Here is a 24,827-nt window from a genome sequence, read left to right as displayed (position 1 = left end):
TTAAGTTATTGCTATTTTATGTTTGTAGAGTAAATGTATTGGGGTTTTGAAAAACTGTTGTTTGAGTTTATTTTTGTTGTACTGGTAGTCGGCTGAGCTATAAATGTGCATATCATTGCTGGAGATTTCTATAGCCGATTGGAAAATTGGATCTAATCTAAATAGCTGCTATGAAGAATACCTTCACTTTTGTCCTATGTGGTTTTAAGTAATAAGTGTAAAAATACGCACATGATGAGATACACTCCATTTTTTTTTCTGAGTCTTAATATGTGCCATTTATAATGCACAAATAGGGGTAAATTGCAAGTGCTGAAATCTGTGGCCAATCTGCAACATTAAAGGAGTTTTCCACTACTAATGTGACCCCCTTTCATTTGTCCTAATTATTCTTAACTAAAGGTACCGTCACACATAACGTTATCGCTGCTGAGTCACGGTTTGGTGACGCAGTAGCGATCCCGATAGCGATCTCGTTATGTGTGACACCTACCAGCAATCAGGCCCCTGCTGTGAGATCGCTAGTCGTTGCCGAATGGTCCAGGCCATTTTCTTCAAAGGCGATGTCCTGCTGGGCAGGACACATCGCTGTGTTTGACACTGTGTGACAGGGTCACAGTGACTGCTGAGATCGTTATACAGGTCGCTACTGCGACCTGTATCGTTCCTGCATCAATGGTAAGGTCTAACTGTGTGACATCTCACCAGCGACTTACCAGGTCGCATTGTTTTCGAGATCGCTGGTAAGTCGTTGTGTGTGACTGGGCCTTAACGCTTTCCTAATATAGTTTTGTACTATTGATATCTATTCTGCTCCTGTAAACTTATCTCTAACAGGCTTGTAAATACCTTTAGTGTTGTTCTAGCTTTGATCTTTCCTGCTCCAGACCAGAGTCGAACCAACTGAGCAGGGCACATCACTGGTGGGGACAGAGCTGCCTGTCTGTGAGTGACCGCAGTCTGGCCACGCATGCTCAGATCATACTTCACTCTCATCTCAGCCTGGTTTACAGTTCGGTGCTTACATGTGACAAGTGCTGTGATTTTACGATCATTAGATAGTATGTCACGTTGCACAAACTGCACGTCGCAGTGCTTGTCACATGAAAGCACCGCACTGTAAAGCAGACTGAGAGGAGAGTGACGCGTGATCTGGGCATGCATGCCCAGACTGCTGTCACTCACACAGGCAGCCTCACCAGTGACTTATGCTGCTCAGTTGGTCCGATTCTAGTCTCCAGATCGGAAGGATCAAAGCTTGAACTAGATGGACCTAGGTCTTTTTTTCAACCTAAGTAACTATGTAAAAAAGCTACATCAACAATAAAGGTATTTACAAGCCTGATAGAGATAAGATTATAGGAGCAGAGTAGATAGCAAAAGTATATTAGGAAAGTGTTAAGTAAGGGTACTTTACACACTGCGACATCGCTAGCAATCCCATTAGCGATGTGAAATTCTAGATCGCAAGTGCGATCTTTTGAGATCGCACATAGGTCATTTTACGCATGTGCGATCTCAAAAGATCGCACTTGCGATCTAGAATTTCACATCGCTAACGGGATCGCTAGCGATGTCGCAGTGTGTAAAGTACCCTTTAGTTAGGAATAGTTTGGATAAATAAAAGGGGGTCATATTAAGAAGTAGAAAACCTCTTTAAAGGCATGCAGTAGCTATGAAAATCCTTAGCATGCAAAACCACAAATGTGTTCTACTGTCTACACATACCTTTTAGATGCAAATAAGTAATGTGCAAATATCATACTTCTATGAAACAATAATCGTGATGTTAAGTGTCCTTAATATTGACCAGAAATATGAAGGTGCATGGCTAATAACCCGACACCTACTTGGACAGAAGCTGTAGCCGTGCATGCTGCTACTTACATATGTGATACAAGTTATGGAGCTTGTTTTTTGTTACATTATACCTCTTGTACAATTTGGCACATTAGTTGCATGACTTGTTTGGAGATATTAGCTGCTGAATTCGCTTTAATTACGAATCGGGCAAACAGTCATAGTTTTGAGGCAGCAAAATCTAATATACACGTATTGCCCTTAAATGTTACAATGCTCTGAAACATTTCTTAATACAACTTGGAAGATGCAGTAATAAATTCTTATTTTGGTTGTTTCTTAGATTTGTCCCTAGAAAAGTAGGATGATAACTATTATGGATGGGGCGTGTATTGCTGAAAATAATTTCCTTTAGGTGTCCTAAATCCATGATGACAATATCTGGATGAGCTTGGGATCTTGAATAAGAATTACTAAGTTACAAAATAGATAATAATGTCCATACTTTCCCATATATCCATGTTCCCACTGATCATTGTTTGTTTTTCAGACTCAGGGGGCTGGCTCTCCTCGCTCCTCTCCCAGTCATACCATCAGCCGGCCTATTCCAATGCCTATACGGTCTGCATCGGCTTGCTCCACCCCAACACACACTCCTCAGGACTCTCTCACAGGGGTTGGCGGAGATGTGCAAGAGGCATTTGCTCAAGGTAAGTCATAACTGAGAGTCATAACTGAGAATTACTAGCCTTGTACTATGAGTTTACAAACCAATGAGGCCCCATATCTTGTCGTCACAGAATGTGTATCCATTTGAAAAATTGCTGCAAAAAAAAGGGAAAAAATCTCTCTAAGGATGCACTGTAGAGGCAAAGAATGTGAACACAATAGGGTGGCCATCTTAGAGGAGAAAAAAAAAATATTAAAAAAAATGTATTGCTCACTTGGAATAATGGGGTACCTTCTTAAAAAAAGTCACTGCTGCCTTGTGGCCAGGGGATAACTCCCAAATAAATTTCACCAATGAAAAATAAAATCACTTTAAAGATATGCAATGCTGCTGGATAGACAGTTCTTGATGCTGTAGTAGTAGAAAACATATATTTTTTATATACTAAACTTTTCAACAGCAAACTAATATATTTTTTTTCTTTTTAAACTGGAAAAAGACACCAGTTTGGCATTGAAATATATAGTTACATAAAAAAAACGAACTGTTTTCTACTATGGCTCTACAGCAGCAAGAACTGCCTATCTAGCCGCATAACCCATCTTTAAAGTGTTTTTATCCTACAGGTGAAAAATATCTAAGTCATAAAAACATAACCAACAGTAAAAATATTAGAGTGTATGGAACATGTGTCCATACTAAAGAGCGAAAAAGACGTACAAGCAAAGTAGCTCGCACATCCAACATGAATCATTATTTCAATATAATTCAAGGCCACACAATTCAAAACCCTTAGGCTATGTGTCCACGGGAGAATGTAGCTGTGGATTTTTCTGCATCAAAATCCGCAGCTTTCCCCCGGAATCCGCACCTTTTGAAAGGTGCGGATTTGCCGCGGATTTGATGCGGATTTTGGTGCGGATTTTTTCTTTTTTTTTTCCCAATTTTAAAGCCAAAATCCGGATCAAAATCCGCAACAATAATTGACATGTTGCAGATTTTTCCGGATCAAAATCCGCACCAAATCCGCTGCGGAAAAATCCGCAGCGTGGGCACAGCATTTCCAAAATGCCATAGAAATGGCTGGGAAGTGCCTGAGCTGCAGATTTTCGGGAAATCCGCGGCTTTTCCGCGAGAAATCCGCGGCAAAATCCGCGCATTTTCCGCAGCGTGGGCACATAGCCTTACCAATGCACAAAAGCACCAGAACATGGTCCCTAAGGCCACATTCACATGTTTAGTATTTAGTGATTTTTTTTTTTGTAAGCTAAAACCAGGAATGAGTGAAAAATACAGAAGTGGTGCTCGTGTTTTTATTATACTTTTCCTCTGATTGTTCCACTTCTGGTTTTGGCTTATAAATACTGATGTAATATACTGACTAAATACTGAACATGTACCCAGACTAGGACTAAGGATCATCCCACATTGCGAGTAAAGTGATCAGATTAGTCACATAATTGTGATAAATCCAACCGAAAAGTACATAACTTGGTGAACAGTACTCCTAGTGTGATGTAGAATACATATAGAAATATAAAAGATGAAATATACAAATAGCAATAAATAGTTAAAAATTAGGCAATATCAAGGGACAAGTGAGTTCACAAAAGCGATAGAACTATAATAAAAAGTGCTACGGTATTTTGCTAAATCATTGTGATGAAGACGCTCACTGTATTAGGATCATGTGACAAAGGCGACCCCACGGTAATTTTGGGCTGGTCCAGGTTTGGGATGAAAGTCTACAGTCACTTTATGCAACTGCAGACTTCTAAATCCAGACATTGTGTGGTGTGCAGGCTGTCAGGATTTTCTAGTGTTGATGACGAGAGTGGGCGGCCACGTCTCCGCATATATGTGGTTTGAATACTTCCGCTCACATTCCGACTAGACGTGGTTGACCTCTTTCAGTGCACTTCTACTGAGAGAAGATGAGCATGTCAAGTCGACACATGACTGCATGTATGCAAATTGTCCCTGCTCACCAGCAATATCAGAGAATCCTGATGCACACACACAGTTACTGTAGACTTTCATTCCAAGCCTGAACAACCCCTCCTTACACAATATTGTGGACCAGGTTCTGGTGCATTTTAAGGGTTTTTAGTTGTATTGTCTTTAATTGTATTCAAAGATTCATATTGGATATGTGGCCTACTTTGCTTGTGCAGTATGTGTGTTTTTTTGCTTTGCATTATAATTAACTAATGTTTTAACTTATGAATTTAAGGCCATTTTCAAAATTCAGGTGGGAATTTATTAAGACTGACATTTTTTCCATCAGTCACAATAAAAAGTATGCTGGATATGCCAAATTATTTTTTTGTTGTGCAGGCACCAAAAAAATCAAATCTATGCTAGCAAGATTTGCACCATAATTTATGCCACTTTCCCATGTAAATTCTAGTAAATTTGTTGGTCCGTGCCCTGCCCTCTTTTGCTAAGCTCTGGCCACTTTTTAGAAAAGCGCCACATGTGCCAGAAAAAAAAAAATCACATTATCACGTAAATATGTGACATATTTTTCAACTTTTTTTGTACCATAAAATTGATGTAGGAACAATAGTTACATAATACGGTTGAACAAAGACAAATGTCCATTAAGTTCATCCATGGAACGAGAAAAAGACAAATGGAAGGGGCACATGCGCAACCACAATACATGATACAATCCGCCCCTAAGAAGTAGTCTTTCCTGCCAGATCCCAATCTGGGCTAAACAGAAAAGAACTTTTCACATTTACAAAAGCATTTTATTTTCTTCTAAAAAAATAATAGCTACTGTAATCCTTTTTAAAATTACCAATGGTTCCTGCTGTGGCCATCTCCTGAGGTAGAATAATCCTTATATGATAATATAATAATCTTAAGTGGATGATTCTGGAGGAGATTACAAATTGTGGTTCTGCACAGCTCCAGAGAAATACTACAAAGAGAGATATACTGGATATAATTATAACAGCCTTGGGGAGCAGCTGTAGTGTAGCATCTCTAATAAGGGGTGAGATGTGATATGTCCACACTTTTGAATTGGCAATCACATTCTGCCCATGTTCCAGTGGAGGTCAGTCTAGTTCCCTTAAGGTCCATTTACACGCTGCAACATCGCTAACGATATATCGTCGGGGTCACGGTGTTTGTGACGCACATCCGGCGTCGTTAGCGACATCGCAGCGTGTGACACCTTTGTGTGACTTAAAACGATCGCAAAAGAGGTTAAAAAAAATTGTTGGTTTTGGAGAGGCCGTTCATTTACCAAAAATCGTTGACTGGTGAGTAGCGAGGTTGTTTGTCATTCCTGCGGCAGCACACATCGCTATGTGTGACACCGCAGGAACGAGGAACCTCACAGTACCTGCGTCCACCGGCAATGAGGAAGGAAGGAGGTGGGCGGGATGTTCGGTACGCTTATCTCCGCCCCTCCTCTGCTATTGGACGGCCGCATAGTGACGTTGCTATGACGCCAAACGAACCGCCCTCTTAGAAAGGAGGCGGTTTGCCGGTCACTGCGACGTTGCTAGGCAGGTCAGTACGTGTGACGGGTGTTAGCGATGTTGTGCGCCACGGGCAGCAATTTGCCCGTGATGCACAACCGACGGGGGCGGGTACGCTCGCTAGCGAAATCGATACCGATATCGCAGCATGTAAAGTACTCTATAGACACACACGTGTTTTTGGAGTATGGAGTCACATTAGATTACGTGAAAAGAAAAAAAAAAAGCCGTGAGAACATTGACCCTACATAGTCCTATGATCTTGGTGAACTATCCAGAGTGGTACAGAAGTTGCATGGACAGTTTGAGCTTACTTTGAGCTGCAAGTATCATTGTCATCAGCTTTTCTTGCATTGATATTTTAGGTGCAAGGAGAAATCTGCGGAATGACTTGTTGGTGGCAGCGGATTCCATAACCAACACTATGTCTTCTCTAGTAAAGGAGCTTAAATCAGGTAAAAATGTATTATTGACTAAGCTCTCTGGCTCTTCACTAGAGGAAAATATCTGCATCCGATGAGTAATGAACAGTGTAATGCTGGATTAAGGGCAGCACATGGACACATGGAGGCATTTCATTTAGATTTTAGCTGCTAAAGATTACTGATGTTGCTAAATATTTACAGTATTTTGTGGACTATAAGACACTTTTTTCCTCAGAAATTATAGTCCGAATTTACCTGGCTGTAGGGGGGTGACGATAGAGGGTGAGGAATGCGTCACAGGATGCAGACGCAAGCACACAGGAGGCAGGAGCTGGGGGTGAAGTGTGCCTGCTAATAAAGAAAATCAAATTTCACTGCTCCCCGCGCCCAAAATCCCATCCACCTGTTAGCACTAAAAAGGTGGGGAGCAGTGAATATTCATTCTCTTTAGTGGGCAATCAATTGTGTTCTCCATTAAAGATAATGAATATTCATTGCTCCCCACGGAGTGGAGTGATGGTTTTTTTTTTTATAGTTTTTAAGGTTGAAGGGAGACTCTAAGTCAACCTAGTTCAACCCGTAGCCTAACATGTTGATCCAGAGGAAGGCAAAAAAAAACCAATGTGTCAAACAAGCTCCAATGGGGAAATAAAATCCTTCCTGACTCCACATCCGGCAATCAGACTAGTTCCCTGGATCAACACCCTGTCATAAAATGTAATATACATAACTGGTAATATTAAATTTTTCAAGAAAGGCATCCAGGCTCTGCTTAAATGTTAGTAGTGAATCACTCATTACAACATCATGCGGCAGAGAGTTCCATAGTCTCACTGCTCGTACAGTAAAGAATCCTCGTCTGTGATTATGATTAAACCTTCTTTCCTCAAGACGTAGCGGATGCCCCCGTGTTCCAGTCGCAGGCCTAGGTGTAAAGAGATCTTTGGAAAGGTCTCTGTACTGTCCCCTCATATGTTTATACATTGTGATTAGATCCCCCCTAAGCCTTTGTTTTTCCAAACTAAATAACCCCCAAGTTTAATAACCTGTCTTGGTATTGCAGCCCACCCATTCCTCTAATAATCTTGGTCGTTCTTCTATCTACCTGTAAGATTATGCTATTTATAACCTTCTATACTTTTGCTATCAAGAAAAGCATCCATTCCTCTCTTAAATTCATTCAGTGAGTTGGCCATCACCACCTCCTCAGGAAGAGAGTTCCCGAGCCTCACTGCTCTTACCGTGAAGAACCCTCTTCTATGCTGATGTAGACATTTTCTTTCCTCCAATCGAAGAGAATGCCCCCTTGTTCTTGTCATAGTCCTTAGTACAAACAGATCATGGGAGAGATCTCTATATGGCCCTCTGATATATTTGTACATATTTATTAGGTCTCCCCTAAGTCTTCTCTTTTCTAGAGTAAATAGACCTAATTTTGATAACCTTTCCGTGTATTGTAATGCACCCACTCCATTTATTATTTTAGTAGCCTGCCTCTGAACCCTTTCAAGTTCAGTAATGTCTTTCTTGAGCACCGGCGCCCAAAATTGCACACAATACTCCAAGTGTGGTCTGACGAGTGATTTGTACAGAGGGAGAATGATGTTTTCATCTCGTGCCCCCAGACCTCTTCTAATGCATCCCATCACCCTATTTGCTTTGGTGGCTGCTGCCTGACACTGGGCACTCCAATTTAGCTTCTTATTGACTAAGATGCCTAAGTCTTTTTCCATGTCTGATTTCCCCAGCAGTTTTCCATTTAGTAAGTAATCGTAGCATCTGTTTCTCCTTCCCATGTGGCTAACCTTACACTTATCTGTGTTAAACCTCATTTGCCATTTTTCAGCCCAATTCTCCAATTTACTCAAATCCATCTGTAGTTGCAAACTGTCCTCCTTTGTGTTAACTACCTTACATAGTTTTGTATCATCTGCAAATACTAATATTTTACTCTGTAAACCATCCACCAGATCATTAATAAATATATTAAATAGTAGGGGGCCCAATACAGACCCCTGTGGCACCCCACTAGTAACCCTGGCCCAATCTGAGTATGCGCCATTAATAACCACTCTTTGTTTTCTATCACTAAGCCAGCTACTTACCCATCTACACACATTTTCCCCGAGCCCAAGCTTTCTCATTTTACTTATTAGTCTTTTATGTGGGACAGTGTCAAATGCTTTACCGAAGTCGATATAAATGACATCCAATGATTCTCCTCGGTCCATGTGAGAGCTTACGTCCTCATAGAAGCTGATCAGGTTAGTTTCACAGGAGCGATCCTTCATAAATCCATGTTGATATGGAGTTAAACAATTATTAACATTGAGACATTCCATAATAGTATCCCTTAAAAACCCTTAAAACCTTTTACCCACAACAGATGTTAAGCTTACCGGCCTATAGTTTCCAGGTTGCCTTTTACACCTTTTTTTGAATATTGGTACCACATTTGCTAGCCGCCAATCCAGTGGAACAGACCCAGTTTCTATAGAGTCTTTAAATATAAGGAATAGAGGCCTGTCTATCACATTACTTAACTCCCTTAATACCCGACGGTGAATGCCATCAGGGCCTGGTGATTTGTCATTTTAATGTTACGAAGTCGGTTCTGCACTCCTTCCTGGGTTAGCCAAGTCATACTTAGTGAAGCGTTTACATGATCACTCTGCATTTCCCCTGGCATATGCTTTTCCTGTGTGAACACAGTTGAGAAAAATGCATTTAAAACATTTGCTTTTCCCACATCGCTTTCTATGATTTCACCCTCATTGTTCTTTAAAGGGCCAACACCATCAATTTTAATCGTTTTTCTGTTTATATAATTAAAGAATAGTTTGGGATTTGTTTTGCTTTCCTTAGCAATGAGTCTCTCAGTTTCTACTTTTGCTAAATGTATTTGTTTTTTACACATTTTATTTTTTTCTCTATATCTTTTGAATGCTTCTTCGCTGCCTTGTTTTAGCTTTTTAAATGCCTTTTTCATATTATTCATTGCTCCTTTTACATCCTTATTTAGCCACATTGTTTTTCCCCTGTTCCTAGCCCTTTTATTTCCGTATGGTATGGCTCGCTCGCAGTGGGTGTTTAATACCGATTTAAAAATTTCCCACTTATTTTCTGTGCTCCCATTTTTGAGGACATTGTCCCAATCAATTTGGTCTTCTCTAAGCTGATCAAACTTTGCTTTCCTGAAATTCAGGGTTTTTGTAACCCCCCTCCAAGGCACCTTACTGAAGGACAAGTGGAATTGTATTATATTGTGGTCCCTATTCCCTAGGTGCCCATCCACTCGTACGTCTGTTATTCTATCTGGCCTGTTGCTTAAAATTAAGTCGAGAAGGGCGGCCCCTCTAGTTGGGCCCGGCACAAGTTGGGACAGATAATTATCCTTAGTTACTGACAGAAGCCGGTTTCCTTTCTGAGATACGCAGGTTTCAGTTTCCCAATCTATATCGGGGTAGTTGAAGTCCCCCATAATAATCACCTTATTGTGATTTGCTGCTTTGTCTATTTGTTTCAATAATACATTTTCAGTGAGTATAATTTCTTTTATGTATGCTTCATGATAGAAGGCATATACACCAGGATGAACCCATGATGGGGGATCACATGTACCAGGATGGGAGACCTATATATACACCAGGATTAAGGTCATATATACCAGGACGGGGACCATTACACCAAGATGCAAGACACCTATACCTGTAAGGGGCTCAGGATGGGAAACATTAGTACGCAATGTGGAGATGTTACCCCCATCAAAGTGTCAGCAGCAGGTCCTCCCCATGAGAGTGCATCATGACCACCTTTTTTGCTTAAATTTATTTTTCCTATTTTTCACCTCTAAAACCTAGGTGCGTCTTATGGTTTAGTGCATCTTATAGTCCTCAAAATACCGTAACTTCTTTTCTAGTTCACCTTAAGAAGCATTAAATCTGGAAATGAATGATAGAAGTTTGTTAGTCTGTAGAATTCCTTGCATGATCCTGATATGGTCAATTTTATAAAAATCCTACAGAGAATAGTAATATAGAGGCAAATGTAGTATTGCTAAACCATTCCATCATTGGCTGATGACCAGGTCTAAAGTCATCGGATTTAGTTCTTATTTTATTCTCTCTGTTCCCGGTATGTGCAGCTTTATTTTTTAAATCCGCCATACTATTCCAGAAATATGGGCTCTTTTTTTATTTAGTGCTAATTTTTATGTTCTTTACCTAGAGGGCATTAGTCAGAGTTTTTAGGCTATGCCGCTTATTCAGATTTATTTTACATTTGTGTATAGTGGCATAAAATTTCCACCTCTCTCCCCCCATTGGGGCTCACAATCTAAATTCCCTATAGCTTTTCTTTGGAGTGTGGGAAAAAACTGGAGAACCTGGAGGAAACCCACACAAACATGGGGAGAACATACAAACTCCTTACAGATGATGTATTAGGTGTTATTTGAACCCAGGACCCCAGATCTACAAGACTATAATGCTTATCACTGAGCCACCAATGCTGTACAATAACCATGCGAGTAACATCTCATTGGTAAAGTTAATAATAATTATTCTTGTACTTGCCGTCACTATAAATAAATAAATAAAATAGTGTGAAGTGCCCAGGAAAAATCACAATAATTGAAGAAAAATTATTCCTGTATTGCATAAAAATTCAATTGGAAACAATGTGTTCACAATAAAGTCTTTTTTATTATTGTGGCCCATACCTTCTTAGAAAAAACGACGTTTCGGCATCAAATTGTGAATCTTCACTCTTCTTCAAGGATTTTTTTGTTGTTCGTGTGACCTACATTTCTAGATAAAACCTTGAAAAAGGCATTTGATGCCGAAACGTCGGTTTTTCTAATAATGTATGGGCCACAATAATAAAAAAGACTTTATTTTGAACACATTGTTTCCAATTGAATTTGTGTGCAATACATAAATATTTTTTTCTTCATCTCATTGGTCATTGGTAAAGATCATAAAAATTAGCACCAAATAAAAAAGCCCATATGTCTGGACCTATTTGGTGGATTTGGAAAAAAAAGTCCTACTCAAAGGAGCAATGAAAATAAAATGAGTAGAAATTGAACTCTTGACTTGGCGACTGGTTCTCATTACCAGTACATGGCTTAGACTAGGTTCACATTTCTGCCAAAATGTATCAGTCACAATCCGTGGCTCTGGCAAACAACGGAATCAGTTTGGCAGATTCCGTTATTTCCCATAGACTTGTATTAGTGGCAGATTGCGACTGATGACCTTGACTGACCGCCGGGCGGAAACAACGCAGAATGTAACGTTTTTTGGGCCGTCAAAATTAACGCACTGTGCAGGAATCCGTCGCAATACGTCACGCTTGTAAGGTTTGTCTATGATGCTGGATTTCGTCGTAATCCGTCTTACGACGGAATCCAGCGCTGGATTCCGTCTTGCTCTACTGAGCATGCCCAGCATGTTTGGCACACCCACTGGGCTGTCCCAAACACAAATGGATCATGACGGATCCGTCAAAAAACAGACGCACAGCGGATGTAACGGATCAGTTTTTTCCCAGGATTCCTGTGAACGGAATCCTGTGAAAAACACATTCGGTGCGTCAGTTGACATCTAAAATATGACGGGTCCATCGCTGACAGACCTAACGGATTTAAAACAACGGAAATGTGAACCTGGCCTTAATTAACCTTTTGTCCAGCTACAGAGCAGGGTCAGCAGATAGGCCAGTAGTCTCATGATCCTACAAAGGACAGTAAGAATGAGGAGGACTTGGCTTAATTTCTGAGACACAACAAAAGATTTCTATATATATTCCTCTTTTTTTATATCTGTATTTGATCATCGGAAGTGTGTTTTAGAGCATCGCCCTAATGCTAACATATAGCTTTCTTAATAGTAGAGGTGCTATCCGAAATGGCACGCGACAAGGATGCCCACTGTCTCCTTTGTTATACGTACTTAGTATCGAGCCGCTGGCAGCACAAATCCGACTCAATCCAGATATTATGGGGGTTAAGGTTCGGGATAAATCCTTTAAGGTGGTCTTATTTGCAGGTGATGTTTTGCTGTCCCTGACTAATCCTGCCATCTCCCTACCAAACTAAGGCTATGTGCGCACGTTGCGTAAATTCATGCAGTTACGCTGCGCTTTGCAGCGCAGCGTAACTGCATGCGTCCTGTGTTCCCTGCACAATCTATGGAGATTGTGCAGGGGCCGTGCGCACGTGGCGTCTCAGAGCGCAGCGCTTCGGCTACTGCCGAAGCGCTGCGCAAAAAGAAGTGACATGTCACTTCTTTCCTGCGCTTTGCCGGCAGCTCCTGCTCTGTCTATGGCAGGAGCTGCAGGCAGAGCGCATGGAATCGGCGCTCACTACGGACATTTCTGCAGCGATCTAAAGCGCACATGTGCTCTTCAGATCGCTGCAGAAATTTCTGCAGGCTAGTACGCAACGTGCGCACATAGCCTTACACGCGGTTTTGTCCCAATATGCTAAATTCTCAGGCTATGAACTTAACTCAGATAAAACGGAGGCACTACCTATTAATATTCCAGAAGCTAAACTACGGACTCTTAAACAAAATTTTAAATACACTTGGTGCTCGGACTCCCTGCGGTAATAAAAAAAAAAAAAAAAAAGTCCAGTCATCCCTTATGCAATTCATTTGGCATTCGGGGAGGTACCGCATACCAGACTCAGTCCTATAAACTCCGCGTACAAGGGGCGGCCTGTCATGTCCAAATCTTACTCTTTACTACTACGTCTCACATCTGTGCTGCCTGGCCTTGTGGACAACCCTGCCATCCTACAACAAATGGACAGATATTGAGAAACTCCGGCTAGCACCTTTCAATCTGAGCTCCCTAATATGGGGTCACCCTAGTGACATCCCATCTAGAGACCTCTTGGGCCCAATAGCGTTTACAAGAGACTTATGGCGGCATTGTAGGATTAGATTTCAGTTAGCAACACATTCCTCCCTCTTGACCCCTTTCACCCCACACCTAACGCGGAAGGTAGGAGTCCAGGGGTGTTAGGTCAATGGGCAAAGGCCGTCCTTTTTTGTTTTTGAGACATAGTAAACTCAGTCACGCAAAAATTAAAATAACTCTCAGACCTACAATCCTAACACAAACTGCCCATTCATTTATATTTCTCCTACCAACAGATAACACACTATTTTTTAGACATTATGAAACAGATGGGGGCACTTCGCCCCTCGGCGTTTGAGATCCTCTGTTCAGTATGGACCTCTACTAGGGGCCTAATCTCTGCCATCTATAGCATGTTGGCAAATGGAAACCTTTCGGACACAGTTAGGCATACTTGTATGAAGAGATGGGAGGGATGGGTAGGACGAACTTTGCCGAAGGCGATCTGGTCAGTGGTGTGGTCTAGGACATTTCAGTCCTCAGTTAGCACTCTTTACAAGGAGAACCAAGTCAAGGTTCTTATGACATGGTATCACACCCTATAACTCCTGCACAGGTTTAATCGCACCTACCCAGGTGTATGTTGGAGATGTGGGAGTGGGGGGCGTCCTTATTACACATATTCTGGACGTGTCCGGGAATCATTAGATATTGGACGGAGGTGGAGTCCTTGATAGGTAGAGTGGTGAGTGGAGGGATTAATAAAGATCTAGTGGTATATCTATGAAATGCTCTTCTGTCATCACAAGGCAAATTTGAAACAAAGCTCATGCTGCACATTCTTACAGCTGCTAAATGTCTAATATCAGTGTTTTGGAGGGAAATAGCTCCTCCGTCTGTCTCAGACTTGTACACTCGGGTAAAGGACGTCATAATTATGGAGCGGTTGAAAGCTCAGCTCCATAATACAATGGATAGGTTTACTTCAACGTGGTCCCTAAGGGATACTCTCATGGACACTTACCAAAGGTCTGATTAGATAAGTCTCCCCTAGATCCACTGGGTTGATATTGTGTTCAAGGTGGAGAGAATATATTACTAAAATATATTATTGCAGCATTTATTCTTATTTCTTCTTCTGGGAAAAGTATATGGTCTATGTTAGCACGATCTTCACTTGAGTCTTTTTGTATGATTCTAATTCAATGTATTTCTATGCATACCTGGGGAATATTACTTTTATTTCTGTGATTGTTATATGGTTGTAAACATTTTCAAAAAATGTTTCAAAAATAAAAAGTTGATAAAAAAAAAATTAGTAGAGGTGCCGAATGATCTTGTTGTAATGTATGCTATAATATGTGTAACTTACAGTATGTAGCTCAAATCTAGCTGTATTTCTAATTTAAATTTACCATTGCTTAAACCAAGTTCCCATGTTGAGTCTTTGACTCTGTATATTTTGGCTCCCTATAAAGACTAAGGGTCTTACAGTTCTGGCGGTGCGTTTTTGAAATACGCAACATGTCAATTTCTCTTGGGGGTACGCTGACTTTCATGTGCGCATTTTTCCCATAGAATTAGATTAAATGTGGAAATTCAGCAGATAAAAAATGCATATGTGTACTTAATGCATATCCGCTGTGGAAACATAATAAAAACACGTCATCCACACATGACTATCATAGGCAAACACCAAAAAGTATCCTAAACAAATTAACTTAAAATATGACATACAACAAAAAGACAAAAACTGGCATTGCCAAATGCGATAAAAATACATGTAAGATATGCAAAGAAAAAAAGCACAAGTAACATAATTTACATAATAGGTGCAGAAATTCTGCAGGAGCAAAAACTCCCCAAATACTCATCATGGGCAGTTAGCCTTAGAGTTCATACGGACTCAAAAGTAAGACATAGAAATTCTTAATATGACTTAATGTGAAAATGTATTCAAAGATCCTAGAAACTACAGTACAATCGCTTACAAAGGTTTTGTGGGGTTTCCTTCCATCATTTCATTTAAAGGCTTTTTTTTTATAGAGGTGTTTTAAGTACATAATTATGGTACTATGTCAATAGTTATTTCCAGTTGAAAAAATACATAGTGGCCTCTAACTGCGGCTGCTTTAATAATCACTATGTTTATGTCACTTTGGTCATTCAAGCAGAAAGGACTAATACGCACTTAAGGTGACAGCTGCACAAGGTCTGAACAATAAGTACTAATAAGAAAGGTAGAGTCTTTCTGAAAGTTTTATCAAACACAAAATTATACTAACTATGGTAAGAAAAATCAGAAAGTGCTCACAATTCACTAGACATTGGAAGATTGTTCAAGAAGTTCTTTAAAAAGGAAAAAGCAAACTGCAGGCTCACCATGCAAGCCCGCATTAAAGGGACAGACACGGCCAAGGATGCACAGCTGTGTCCAAGGTTGTGAAGTGGTTTAGGGAAATAAGGGTGCAGTTGTCCCTCATAGGGTTATTTTTCTGCTCAGATTGGAAGCAGTCCTGTGTCATTCTGCTTGTTTATATTAATATCCAATGGTGCAAGCAATTTTTTCTGATGTCATCCAGTCTTTTCTTACAAGATGACTACTATGGCTAATAAGATCGTCCTTATTTATGTAACTAGATGGTGGCCCAATTCTAACGCATCGGGTATTCTAGAATTTATTGTGTAGTTAATGTATGATTTTTTGTTATATAGATGTTATGTGTAGTTAACAAGTGTTTGTGTAGGGCGCTGTAAATGTTCTGGGTGTTGTCTGGGTGTGGGGGGGTGTGAGAGCGGTGTTTGTGTGTTGCGTTGTGTGTGTTGCGTTGTTTGTGGAGCGCTGTGTGTCTGCAGCGTTGTGTGTGGTGCTGTGTGTTGCGCGGTTTGTGTGGGTGTGTGTGCGGTGCGTGTGTGTTTTGGGGGAGGTATGTTTTGTGCAGTGTGCGTGTTGGAGGAGTAGTCCTGGGGGGAGGTGTCTAATAGGTGGAGTAGTCATGGGGGGAGGTGTATAGGTGCCCAATATGTGTGGGGGGCGGGGCCGAGCAAGCAAAGTGTGCGGGGGGCGTGGCCGAGCGGGCAAAGTCTGCGGGGGGAGCGTGGCCGAGCGGGCAAAGTGTGCAGGGGGCGTGGCCAAGCGGGCAAAGTGTGCAGGGGGCGTGGCCGAGCGGGCAAGGTGTGCGGGGGGGGCGTGGCCGAGCCGAGTGGCCAATGCGTGCGAGGGGCGGGCCGAGCCGAGTGGCCAATGCGACGGTTGTCACTGTAATGACGTCATTTTGGAGCAAGACAGACAGACAGAATAAGGCAATTTTATATATAGATGTTAGGAGGATGAAAGATCCGAACAAAAGGAAAGCAATATTTAATTGTGTGAAAAAACATCAGCCCTTACTATTATGCCTTCAAGAAACACATATGACAATGGATAGTATTCACTTACTGACAGGGGTGGGATTCAAATTTTTAACAGGTTCTCTGTAAACCCTGCCCATTTGAAAACCACACCCATTCTGTAACCACACCCATTTTGTTAGCCACACCCATTTTCACGCACTTTCCTCAACCAAAAAATCCAAGGGATTTAAAGTAAAATCTCTTTCCCCTTCTTCCCCTTCTATACCTTCACTCTTCTGTCCAGTACGAGTTGATCCAGTCACTGTCAGTCATATTGTATTAAACGGATTTTCTATAATTGTTAAAAATTATTACTAAAGGAGCCCTGCTAAAATTGGAACGGACGACCTTCCCCATACAGATCCCATCCCATGTGGCTGCTTCCCCCCTACAGATCCCATCCCATGTGGTCTCTCCCCCCCTGCAGATCACATCCCATGTGGTCTCTCTTCCCCTGCAGATCCCATCCCATTATGGCCTCTTTCCCCTGCAGATCCCATCCCATGTGGTCTCTTTCATTTCATATTAAAACCCCTGGTTGATCCTTAATATTAATAGGGTATTGTAATAATATGGCACACTACTGTTAAGGATGAACTGGACGGCTCTAGCTGGGAGACGAGAGGGACGAACTCCTTTTGGAGAAGTGTTAGAGGAGTTGGCACTCTTGGACATGTGGAGATTTCACCATCCCAGAGATGAGATATTTTCCTGTTATTCTGCAGTGCATGGCTCACTGTCTTGCATAGATCTGATGTTATGTAACTCAGAGGCTGCAAAAATTAAAGCAATAGAATACCTCCCTTGCAGCCTCTCTGACCACGCTCTGCTTAAAGTGACGCTGATTCTTCTTAACCATGGAACGCCATACGTCTCCCCTGGAAGCTCAACCCTTTTTGGCTGAGTATCATCCTGCAAGATAGTTAGATTCCTAAACTACTTAGAGAGCTCCTGGTGGTTAACAGAGGGTTGACGTTGCTGCAGATGGTGTGGGATGCGATGAAAGCTTTCTTGAGGGGGTTGTTAATTAAGGAAGTTAATGGAGTCAAGACAGCCTCTAAAAGACTGGAGAGAACTTTATTGGGGGAAGTGAAGTTGGCAGAAGCACAATACATACAAAGCCTTTTGGAATCCCTAAATAAAAACTTCAAGATTCTCAAAACCAATTAAAACAGCACATGATCACAGTGGCTGAGAACAAACAATTATTTTCGAAACAGACTTATTATGAGGAGGGGAGAAAGAGCAGGCTACATACAAGCTACTGAAGCGACCGATGGGAGGGCCGCGGGTGTGTGTGTATGCTCTATTCCAACAAAATCCCCATACTCAGATTTTACCGGTAGTAACATTTCTTTACTAGGAAACATGTTTATAATACAATCAACTGAGCTATCTGCACACATGGGTATAGGAAGCCCCTGGACTTTCACTCCTTCCGGGTATGCAGCAAGAAAAAAACAACAACAAAAAATGGCGGCAACTTTCCCTAACTTTCCCTACAAACACGTACCAGTCTATCCCGAAAGAAGATGTCGCTCCCACGTCGCAGGCCTGGGGTCTCGCGGTGATGGGTCCCGGTGCAGCGCTGGAGAGATGAAGCTCCTCGGTCTTTTCTTTTCTTTTATCTTCCCCAGCTGGTGACGGATTATAAGTAGTCTTTTGGTCCCGGAGCACGCCGGGCAGAAGAAGGCAGGTCACAGTCCCTGCAATTACACTCAGATGGCGGTGCTCGGTAGTCCGGTTAACTCCCTGAGGAAAACAAAGTTCTGCAGACTGGGAGTGACAGAAACTGCTTTCACCGGGTGATTTCTTCCTGACTTTTGCGGCAAAACGAGCCCTCTCTTCAGGGAGACCACACGCAGGACTCTCCTCACTGAGCTCCGGAGCTGAACAACACTTTCCCGCGTCTTCTCTTCTGGTTTTTCACACACCAGCTCCTGTGGGGAATTTCCCAGCTCTGTGTTTGTCGTTGTACAGTACGCCGCTGCCCCCTTGTGGGCAATTGCTGGAACAGTATTCAAAGCCATTTCTACAGAAGGGATACAGTCGGACTTGTTGACCCCATTACATACCCCCCCACTTAAAGGTTGGCAGTCCCTGTCAACTACCGTCGGTTCCCAGGCAGCGATGACTGCAGACGTTACAGGGGTTGGTTGAGAAGTGGGCCATACGTACTGGTCCCTGTAAGACCGCCCGGGCGGGATCCCAGCAGTGGTGCGGTCAGTGCGCCTCAAGGGTCGGTTGTTCCCCTCCCTGTCACTGTCTCTACGCCCCACTCCAGTCAGCACCCCGGGGAAAGAACTGGGTTGTGTAGGGAGGTCACTGATCTCAGAGTCAAGGTGATCACTGTGCCGGGAAACGTCTGTGTCGTCAGTCGTGTTGGTAGTGTCATCCCCTCCGGGTACTGTGGTAGGGGAGTCAGGCTGGGATCGGCAGGGCCGCAACATATTTCGGTGCACAGTGCGGATGCTGTGATTGTCTTCACCCCGCACTCGGTATACATGCCCGTTGGGGTAGGGGCGTTCGATTACCCGGTAAACCTCAGTCTCCCACTTGGCTCGAAGTTTCCCTTGGGGCTTCTTGATACGGAGCAGGACTGGCTGTCCCAACTTCAAGGGTTGCTCTTGCACGGGGAGTGGATCAGCATGTATCTGGCCCCGGATTTGTTTGCTCACCAGTCGGTGTACCGTCTCCATCTTCTGTCGGTGAGCATTTAGCCAGGAGGGGTAGTTATGGCAGACGTCAACTCCAGGGCGAAATAGGTTCAGGTCATGGACCCCTTTTCCGGGGCGACCAAAGAGAAGGGTGTGTGGAGTGTAGCCAGTCACAGAGTGGACCTGGTTGTTATAGGCCCATACTAAATCAGGAAGGAATTGAGGCCATTGGTCTTTCTTATCATCGGCCAAGGTGCGGATCAGCTGGAGTAGGGTCCGGTTGAAGCGTTCACATGCACCGTTCCCTTGTGGGTGATAAGGAGTGGTCCTCGACTTCTGGATCCCATACATCTGGTGCAGCTCTTCGATGACTCGGCCCTCGAAACAAGCCCCCTGGTCGGAGTGCAACCTCTCCGGGCACCCGTAGACATGGATGAACTGTCGACAGATGGCCCGAGCAGCCGATTCAGCCGTCTGGTCTTTGGTAGCGACAGCGACAGCGAATTTTGTGAAGTGATCCACCATGACTAAACAATACTGATAGCCACTGCTCGCCGTCCCAACCAGCAGATAATCCACCATCAACAGCTCAAGGGGTCTGGATGTTTTAATTGTCTGAACAGGTGCACGCTGCTCAGAGGACTTGTGTAGTTCACAGGTGCGACAGGTCTGGCAGACGTCTTCAACCAGCTTGCGAAGCCCCGGACAATAGATGGACTGTTGAACCCACCGAAAAGTCTTGTCCATTCCGAAGTGTCCATTCCTTTTGTGGGCCTGGACCACCATCTCACGGGCCAATTGTTCAGGCACTACAACTTGTGCGCATTCTTCCAGCATGTGTGACAAGAGAACCTTCCGGTATAGCACTCCTTCTCTCAGAATCAGCCGGTCCCACTGGCTGAGCAGGGTCAAGGTCCCGGTAGACAGTCGCGCCCGTATATCGGCGGGAGGCTTCTGCTGCCGTTTCACCCATTGTTTGAGTAGAGCCCAATCGGGGTTCTGGTCCTGAATCCTGCACCACTCCTGGGGTGGCAAGGCGACTCCCACCGGAGTTCCAGCTTCGCCCACAACGAGCTGGCGGTGATCCACCATCTGTTGGGCGAGCTTTGCAAAGTCAGGTGTCTCGTCCCCTTCTAATTCTTCATCCCGGTCTCGGTTGAGTAAGGGGTATGACACTCTAGACAGGCTGTCCGCATTTTGGTTCTCAGCGCCAGCCCGATACTTGATCTTGTAATTGAACTTGGAGAGCCGAGCCATCCAACGCTGCTCCATGACTCCGAGCTTCGCATTTTCTAGATGGGCCAACGGGTTGTTATCGGTCAGGACTAGTACTTCGGTCCCCGTGAGATACCCTGCAAATTTCTCCGCCATAGCCCACGTTAGGGCCAACAGCTCCAGCCGGAACGAGCTATAATTGGTGGGGTTCTTCTCGCCCTCATGTAGGGACCGACTGGCATAGGCTATGACCCGTTCCTTGCCGTCTTGGACCTGTGAAAGTACTGCCCCTAGACCCTGTAAACTGGCATCGGTGTGTAGTTGGAAGGGCAGGTTGTAGTCCGCATATGCCAGGATGGGGGGAGACGTTAAGGCACCCTTTAGGGCTTGGAAGGAGTCTTCCTGGCTGGGTCCCCAGCGGATGAGTCGTCCTCTGGGGCTGTTGGTGGTCCCTCGAAGCAGATCCTGCAAGGGTGCAGCAAGCCGGGCGAAGTTTTTGACGAACCGGCGGTAGTAGCCGGCCAACCCCAGGAAAGCCCTGACCTCCTTGACGTTTGTGGGCTGCGGCCAATCCCGTACGGCGGCTATCTTCTCTGAAGATGGCTGGACGCCTTCGGCTGAGATCCGGTGACCCAGGTAATTGATCTCGGGCTGCAGAAGACGGCACTTGTTGGGTTTCAACTTCAGGCCATGTTCCCTCAACCTACTGAACACACGGCCCAGCTGCTGCAGGTGTTCTTCAAATGTGGCCGAATAGACTACAATGTCGTCCAGATAGATGAGGGTGAAGTCGAAGTTGAAGTCTCCCAAGCAGCGCTCCATCAGCCGCTGGAAAGTCCCCGGCGCGTTGTTCAGACCAAAGGGCATCCGGTCAAACTCGTACAGGCCCATGGGTAAGATGAAAGCAGTCTTCTCTCTATCTTTCTCATGCATAGGTACCTGCCAATATCCGCTGGCCAGATCCAACGAGGAGAAGTATTTGGCTTTCTTCAGGGCTGTCAGGGATTCTTCGATCCTTGGCAGAGGGTACGAGTCCCGGATGGTGCAAGCATTCAAACGGCGGTAGTCCACACAGAATCTCAGGGATCCGTCCTTCTTCTTGACTAACACTACCGGCGCCGCCCAGGGGCTCTGGCTTTCCCGTACCAGTCCCGCGTGTAGCATGGAATTCAGGAGATTTTTCACTTCTTGGTATTGCTGGGGAGGAATTTGGCGGTACCTTTCACGGATAGGAGCAGTGTCACCGGTGGGGATCTCGTGTTTGATACTGGTGGTGCACCCAAAATCGGTGTCGTGCCGGGCAAAGGACGCCTGATGCTCTTGGAGTAGCTCTTCCACCTGAGACACCTCCCGTTTGGAGTATTGGGATACGTCCAACTGACACTTCTCTCGGAGTTCTCGCCCCACGTTGGTGTCACCCGCGACAGCGGCCATGGTAGAGACCGTCACTGTCCAATCTCCCTCTGTAGACGGTACAAACTGGAGGGGGCTCATAGGGTTCACCTCTTCGGTTAGAGCGTAGACTCGGCCGAGCTGTGTCCCGGCTTCTAGGTCAACGCTCACATTAGCCGTGTTGCCCAGCCTGACAGGAATTCTTCCCTTTCTCACTACTGCTAGAGTTCGAGCGACTAGTGGGTTCAGCTTCCCCTCCCTCGGGGAGCGCGGCTCAATCAGCACCTCCACGCCTTCAAACTGTCTCATGGTGCCAAGGGGTAGTGAGATAACTGTCTCTTTTCCAGCTGGTAAGGTGATCCTAGTATGGCGGGGTACGGTGACCGTGGCCAGCGGCAGCTGTTCTTCGGTCATTCGCTGGAGGTTGCAGGTCCGGACCACTTGTTGAAAGGCACGGCGGGTGGCCTTATGTGCGGTCACTCCTTGCCAGTACTTGGGCCCCTTCTTGGTAAACAGCACCAGATTCAGGTCCTTCAAGATGTTCATCCCAATAATCATGGGCGTTTCTGGTTCAAAGCCTTCCCTGACCACAATTATCCCTCTCTTCCCGAGATCTTGGCCACAGATTTCGGTGTTCATCCAGGCAACTCCCGACACCGGAATGGGTAGATTATTGGCTGCTTTGATCTTGATGGCGGTATCAGGGTCATAGGCAACTCGCGGTTTTAGACATTCTTCGTAGAACTGCTCGGAGATAGTGGATACCTGAGACCCAGTATCCATTAACCCTTGTACGGCGATCCCTTCCAGTAATACTTCTAGGGTGGGGCTATTTGATGCAAGTTTGTTCCGTGGCTGGCTCTGTTTTCCTACACCCCTCTCTTTGGCATCCCCTGTCGAGTGAGCCTCTTTGACAGGGGCATCTAGTTTAAAGGCGGCCTCTGTTGTGGGACCTGACTTGCTGGTTCTGGTAGATCGGACTGTGGAGGAGCTTGAAAGTTCTGAGGGCAACGGTTGGCTCTATGGCGGGGATCGCCGCATGTCCAGCATCTTCCCATCGGCCGGCTGGGTTGTTGTCTCGCTTGCCGGCCCGCCTGTTGATCTAAGGTGAGCTGTAACACCTGTTTCTGCAACTCTGCCACCATCTGTTTCAGTTCCTCCGTGTTGCTGTTCGGCGTCCCGATATCAGATATGGACCTGCAAGCCGCGGTATAGGTCTGTGTCTCCACGACAGGCCCCCTTGAACGTTCTATGGCTTCTTGTTTGACCTCAGCGAACGTAAAGGCCGGATTTATCCGGAGTAGATCTTGCAATGAGCGGTTAAGGTACGGGTCTCTCAATCCGGTCACAAACTGATCTCTCAACACCAGGTCACGGGTACCCGTACTAGCTATCTGTTCTTCTTTTCTACAGGCTTGTTCTAGTAGCACTTGAAGGGCATTGGCATATTGAGGGATGTCCTCCGACTCGAGTTGCGTCCGCCGGAAAAACATATAGCGCAATGTTCCCGCATATGTGGTCGGTCCATAGGTGTTCTCCAGCACCCGCACTAAGTCATCCAACGTACGCTGGCCCCTAACCGTCTCCAGCCTGACTGTCGTCCACGCTTCCCCTTCTAGTGTTAGCATGGCCATTTCTGCTAAGGTCTTAGGGTCAGTGTTATACATTTCCCCCACTATCTTAAGTTGTTCAGTCCATTCCGTTACAGGATAGTTCCGTCCGTCAAACTTCCTCACCTGATTGACAATAGACGGCGGGGGAGCTGTCTGGTTATAAGTTACTACCGGGGGATGATTTTGTTGGTCACACATCCTGCCGACTACGCCACATGAAGCGACCGATGGGAGGGCCGCGGGTGTGTGTGTATGCTCTATTCCAACAAAATCCCCATACTCAGATTTTACCGGTAGTAACATTTCTTTACTAGGAAACATGTTTATAATACAATCAACTGAGCTATCTGCACACATGGGTATAGGAAGCCCCTGGACTTTCACTCCTTCCGGGTATGCAGCAAGAAAAAAACAACAACAAAAAATGGCGGCAACTTTCCCTAACTTTCCCTACAAACACGTACCAGTCTATCCCGAAAGAAGATGTCGCTCCCACGTCGCAGGCCTGGGGTCTCGCGGTGATGGGTCCCGGTGCAGCGCTGGAGAGATGAAGCTCCTCGGTCTTTTCTTTTCTTTTATCTTCCCCAGCTGGTGACGGATTATAAGTAGTCTTTTGGTCCCGGAGCACGCCGGGCAGAAGAAGGCAGGTCACAGTCCCTGCAATTACACTCAGATGGCGGTGCTCGGTAGTCCGGTTAACTCCCTGAGGAAAACAAAGTTCTGCAGACTGGGAGTGACAGAAACTGCTTTCACCGGGTGATTTCTTCCTGACTTTTGCGGCAAAACGAGCCCTCTCTTCAGGGAGACCACACGCAGGACTCTCCTCACTGAGCTCCGGAGCTGAACAACACTTTCCCGCGTCTTCTCTTCTGGTTTTTCACACACCAGCTCCTGTGGGGAATTTCCCAGCTCTGTGTTTGTCGTTGTACAGTACGCCGCTGCCCCCTTGTGGGCAATTGCTGGAACAGTATTCAAAGCCATTTCTACAGAAGGGATACAGTCGGACTTGTTGACCCCATTACACTACCATCACAGTGGGGCAGCAAAAAAACATCCTTATATATTAATGAGGTAAGGGGCTCCTCATTGTAGATACTTTGCTCCTTGCCAGACATACTTAGGGTGTTTAAAAATCTACGATTGATAAGCTCAATAGATTCTTTTCTCCCATCTCTCTTCCCACATTGACACATTTACATGCTCAATTTTTAGATGAAGCTCTCTCATTGGAAGAGATGGAGGATGCCTTGAGTTCCCTATCAAATAATAAATAGTCAGGGTAGGATGGCCTACCGGTG

At 44.6% G+C, this 24,827-nt stretch overlaps 1 protein-coding gene across 15 annotated transcripts in view; it reads left to right on the top strand.

The window, feature by feature from the left end:
• The window catches only part of DTNA (dystrobrevin alpha), a 340,802-nt gene that overhangs the window by 303,065 nt on the left and 12,910 nt on the right, over positions 1 to 24,827 (top strand). For all 15 annotated transcript variants that reach the window (XM_075353296.1, XM_075353295.1, XM_075353298.1 and 12 more), the window contains 2 exons: positions 2,351 to 2,510; positions 6,333 to 6,422. In XM_075353296.1, coding sequence (XP_075209411.1) covers positions 2,351 to 2,510; positions 6,333 to 6,422 — 250 coding nt within the window. The remainder of the gene's footprint in view (positions 1 to 2,350; positions 2,511 to 6,332; positions 6,423 to 24,827) is intronic.

Source organism: Anomaloglossus baeobatrachus, chromosome 6 (assembly GCF_048569485.1).
Source record: "Anomaloglossus baeobatrachus isolate aAnoBae1 chromosome 6, aAnoBae1.hap1, whole genome shotgun sequence".
Lineage (NCBI taxonomy): Eukaryota > Metazoa > Chordata > Amphibia > Anura > Aromobatidae > Anomaloglossus > Anomaloglossus baeobatrachus.
Note: the sequence above shows the minus strand (reverse complement) of the source record. Positions and strands in the feature narration are given on the sequence as shown.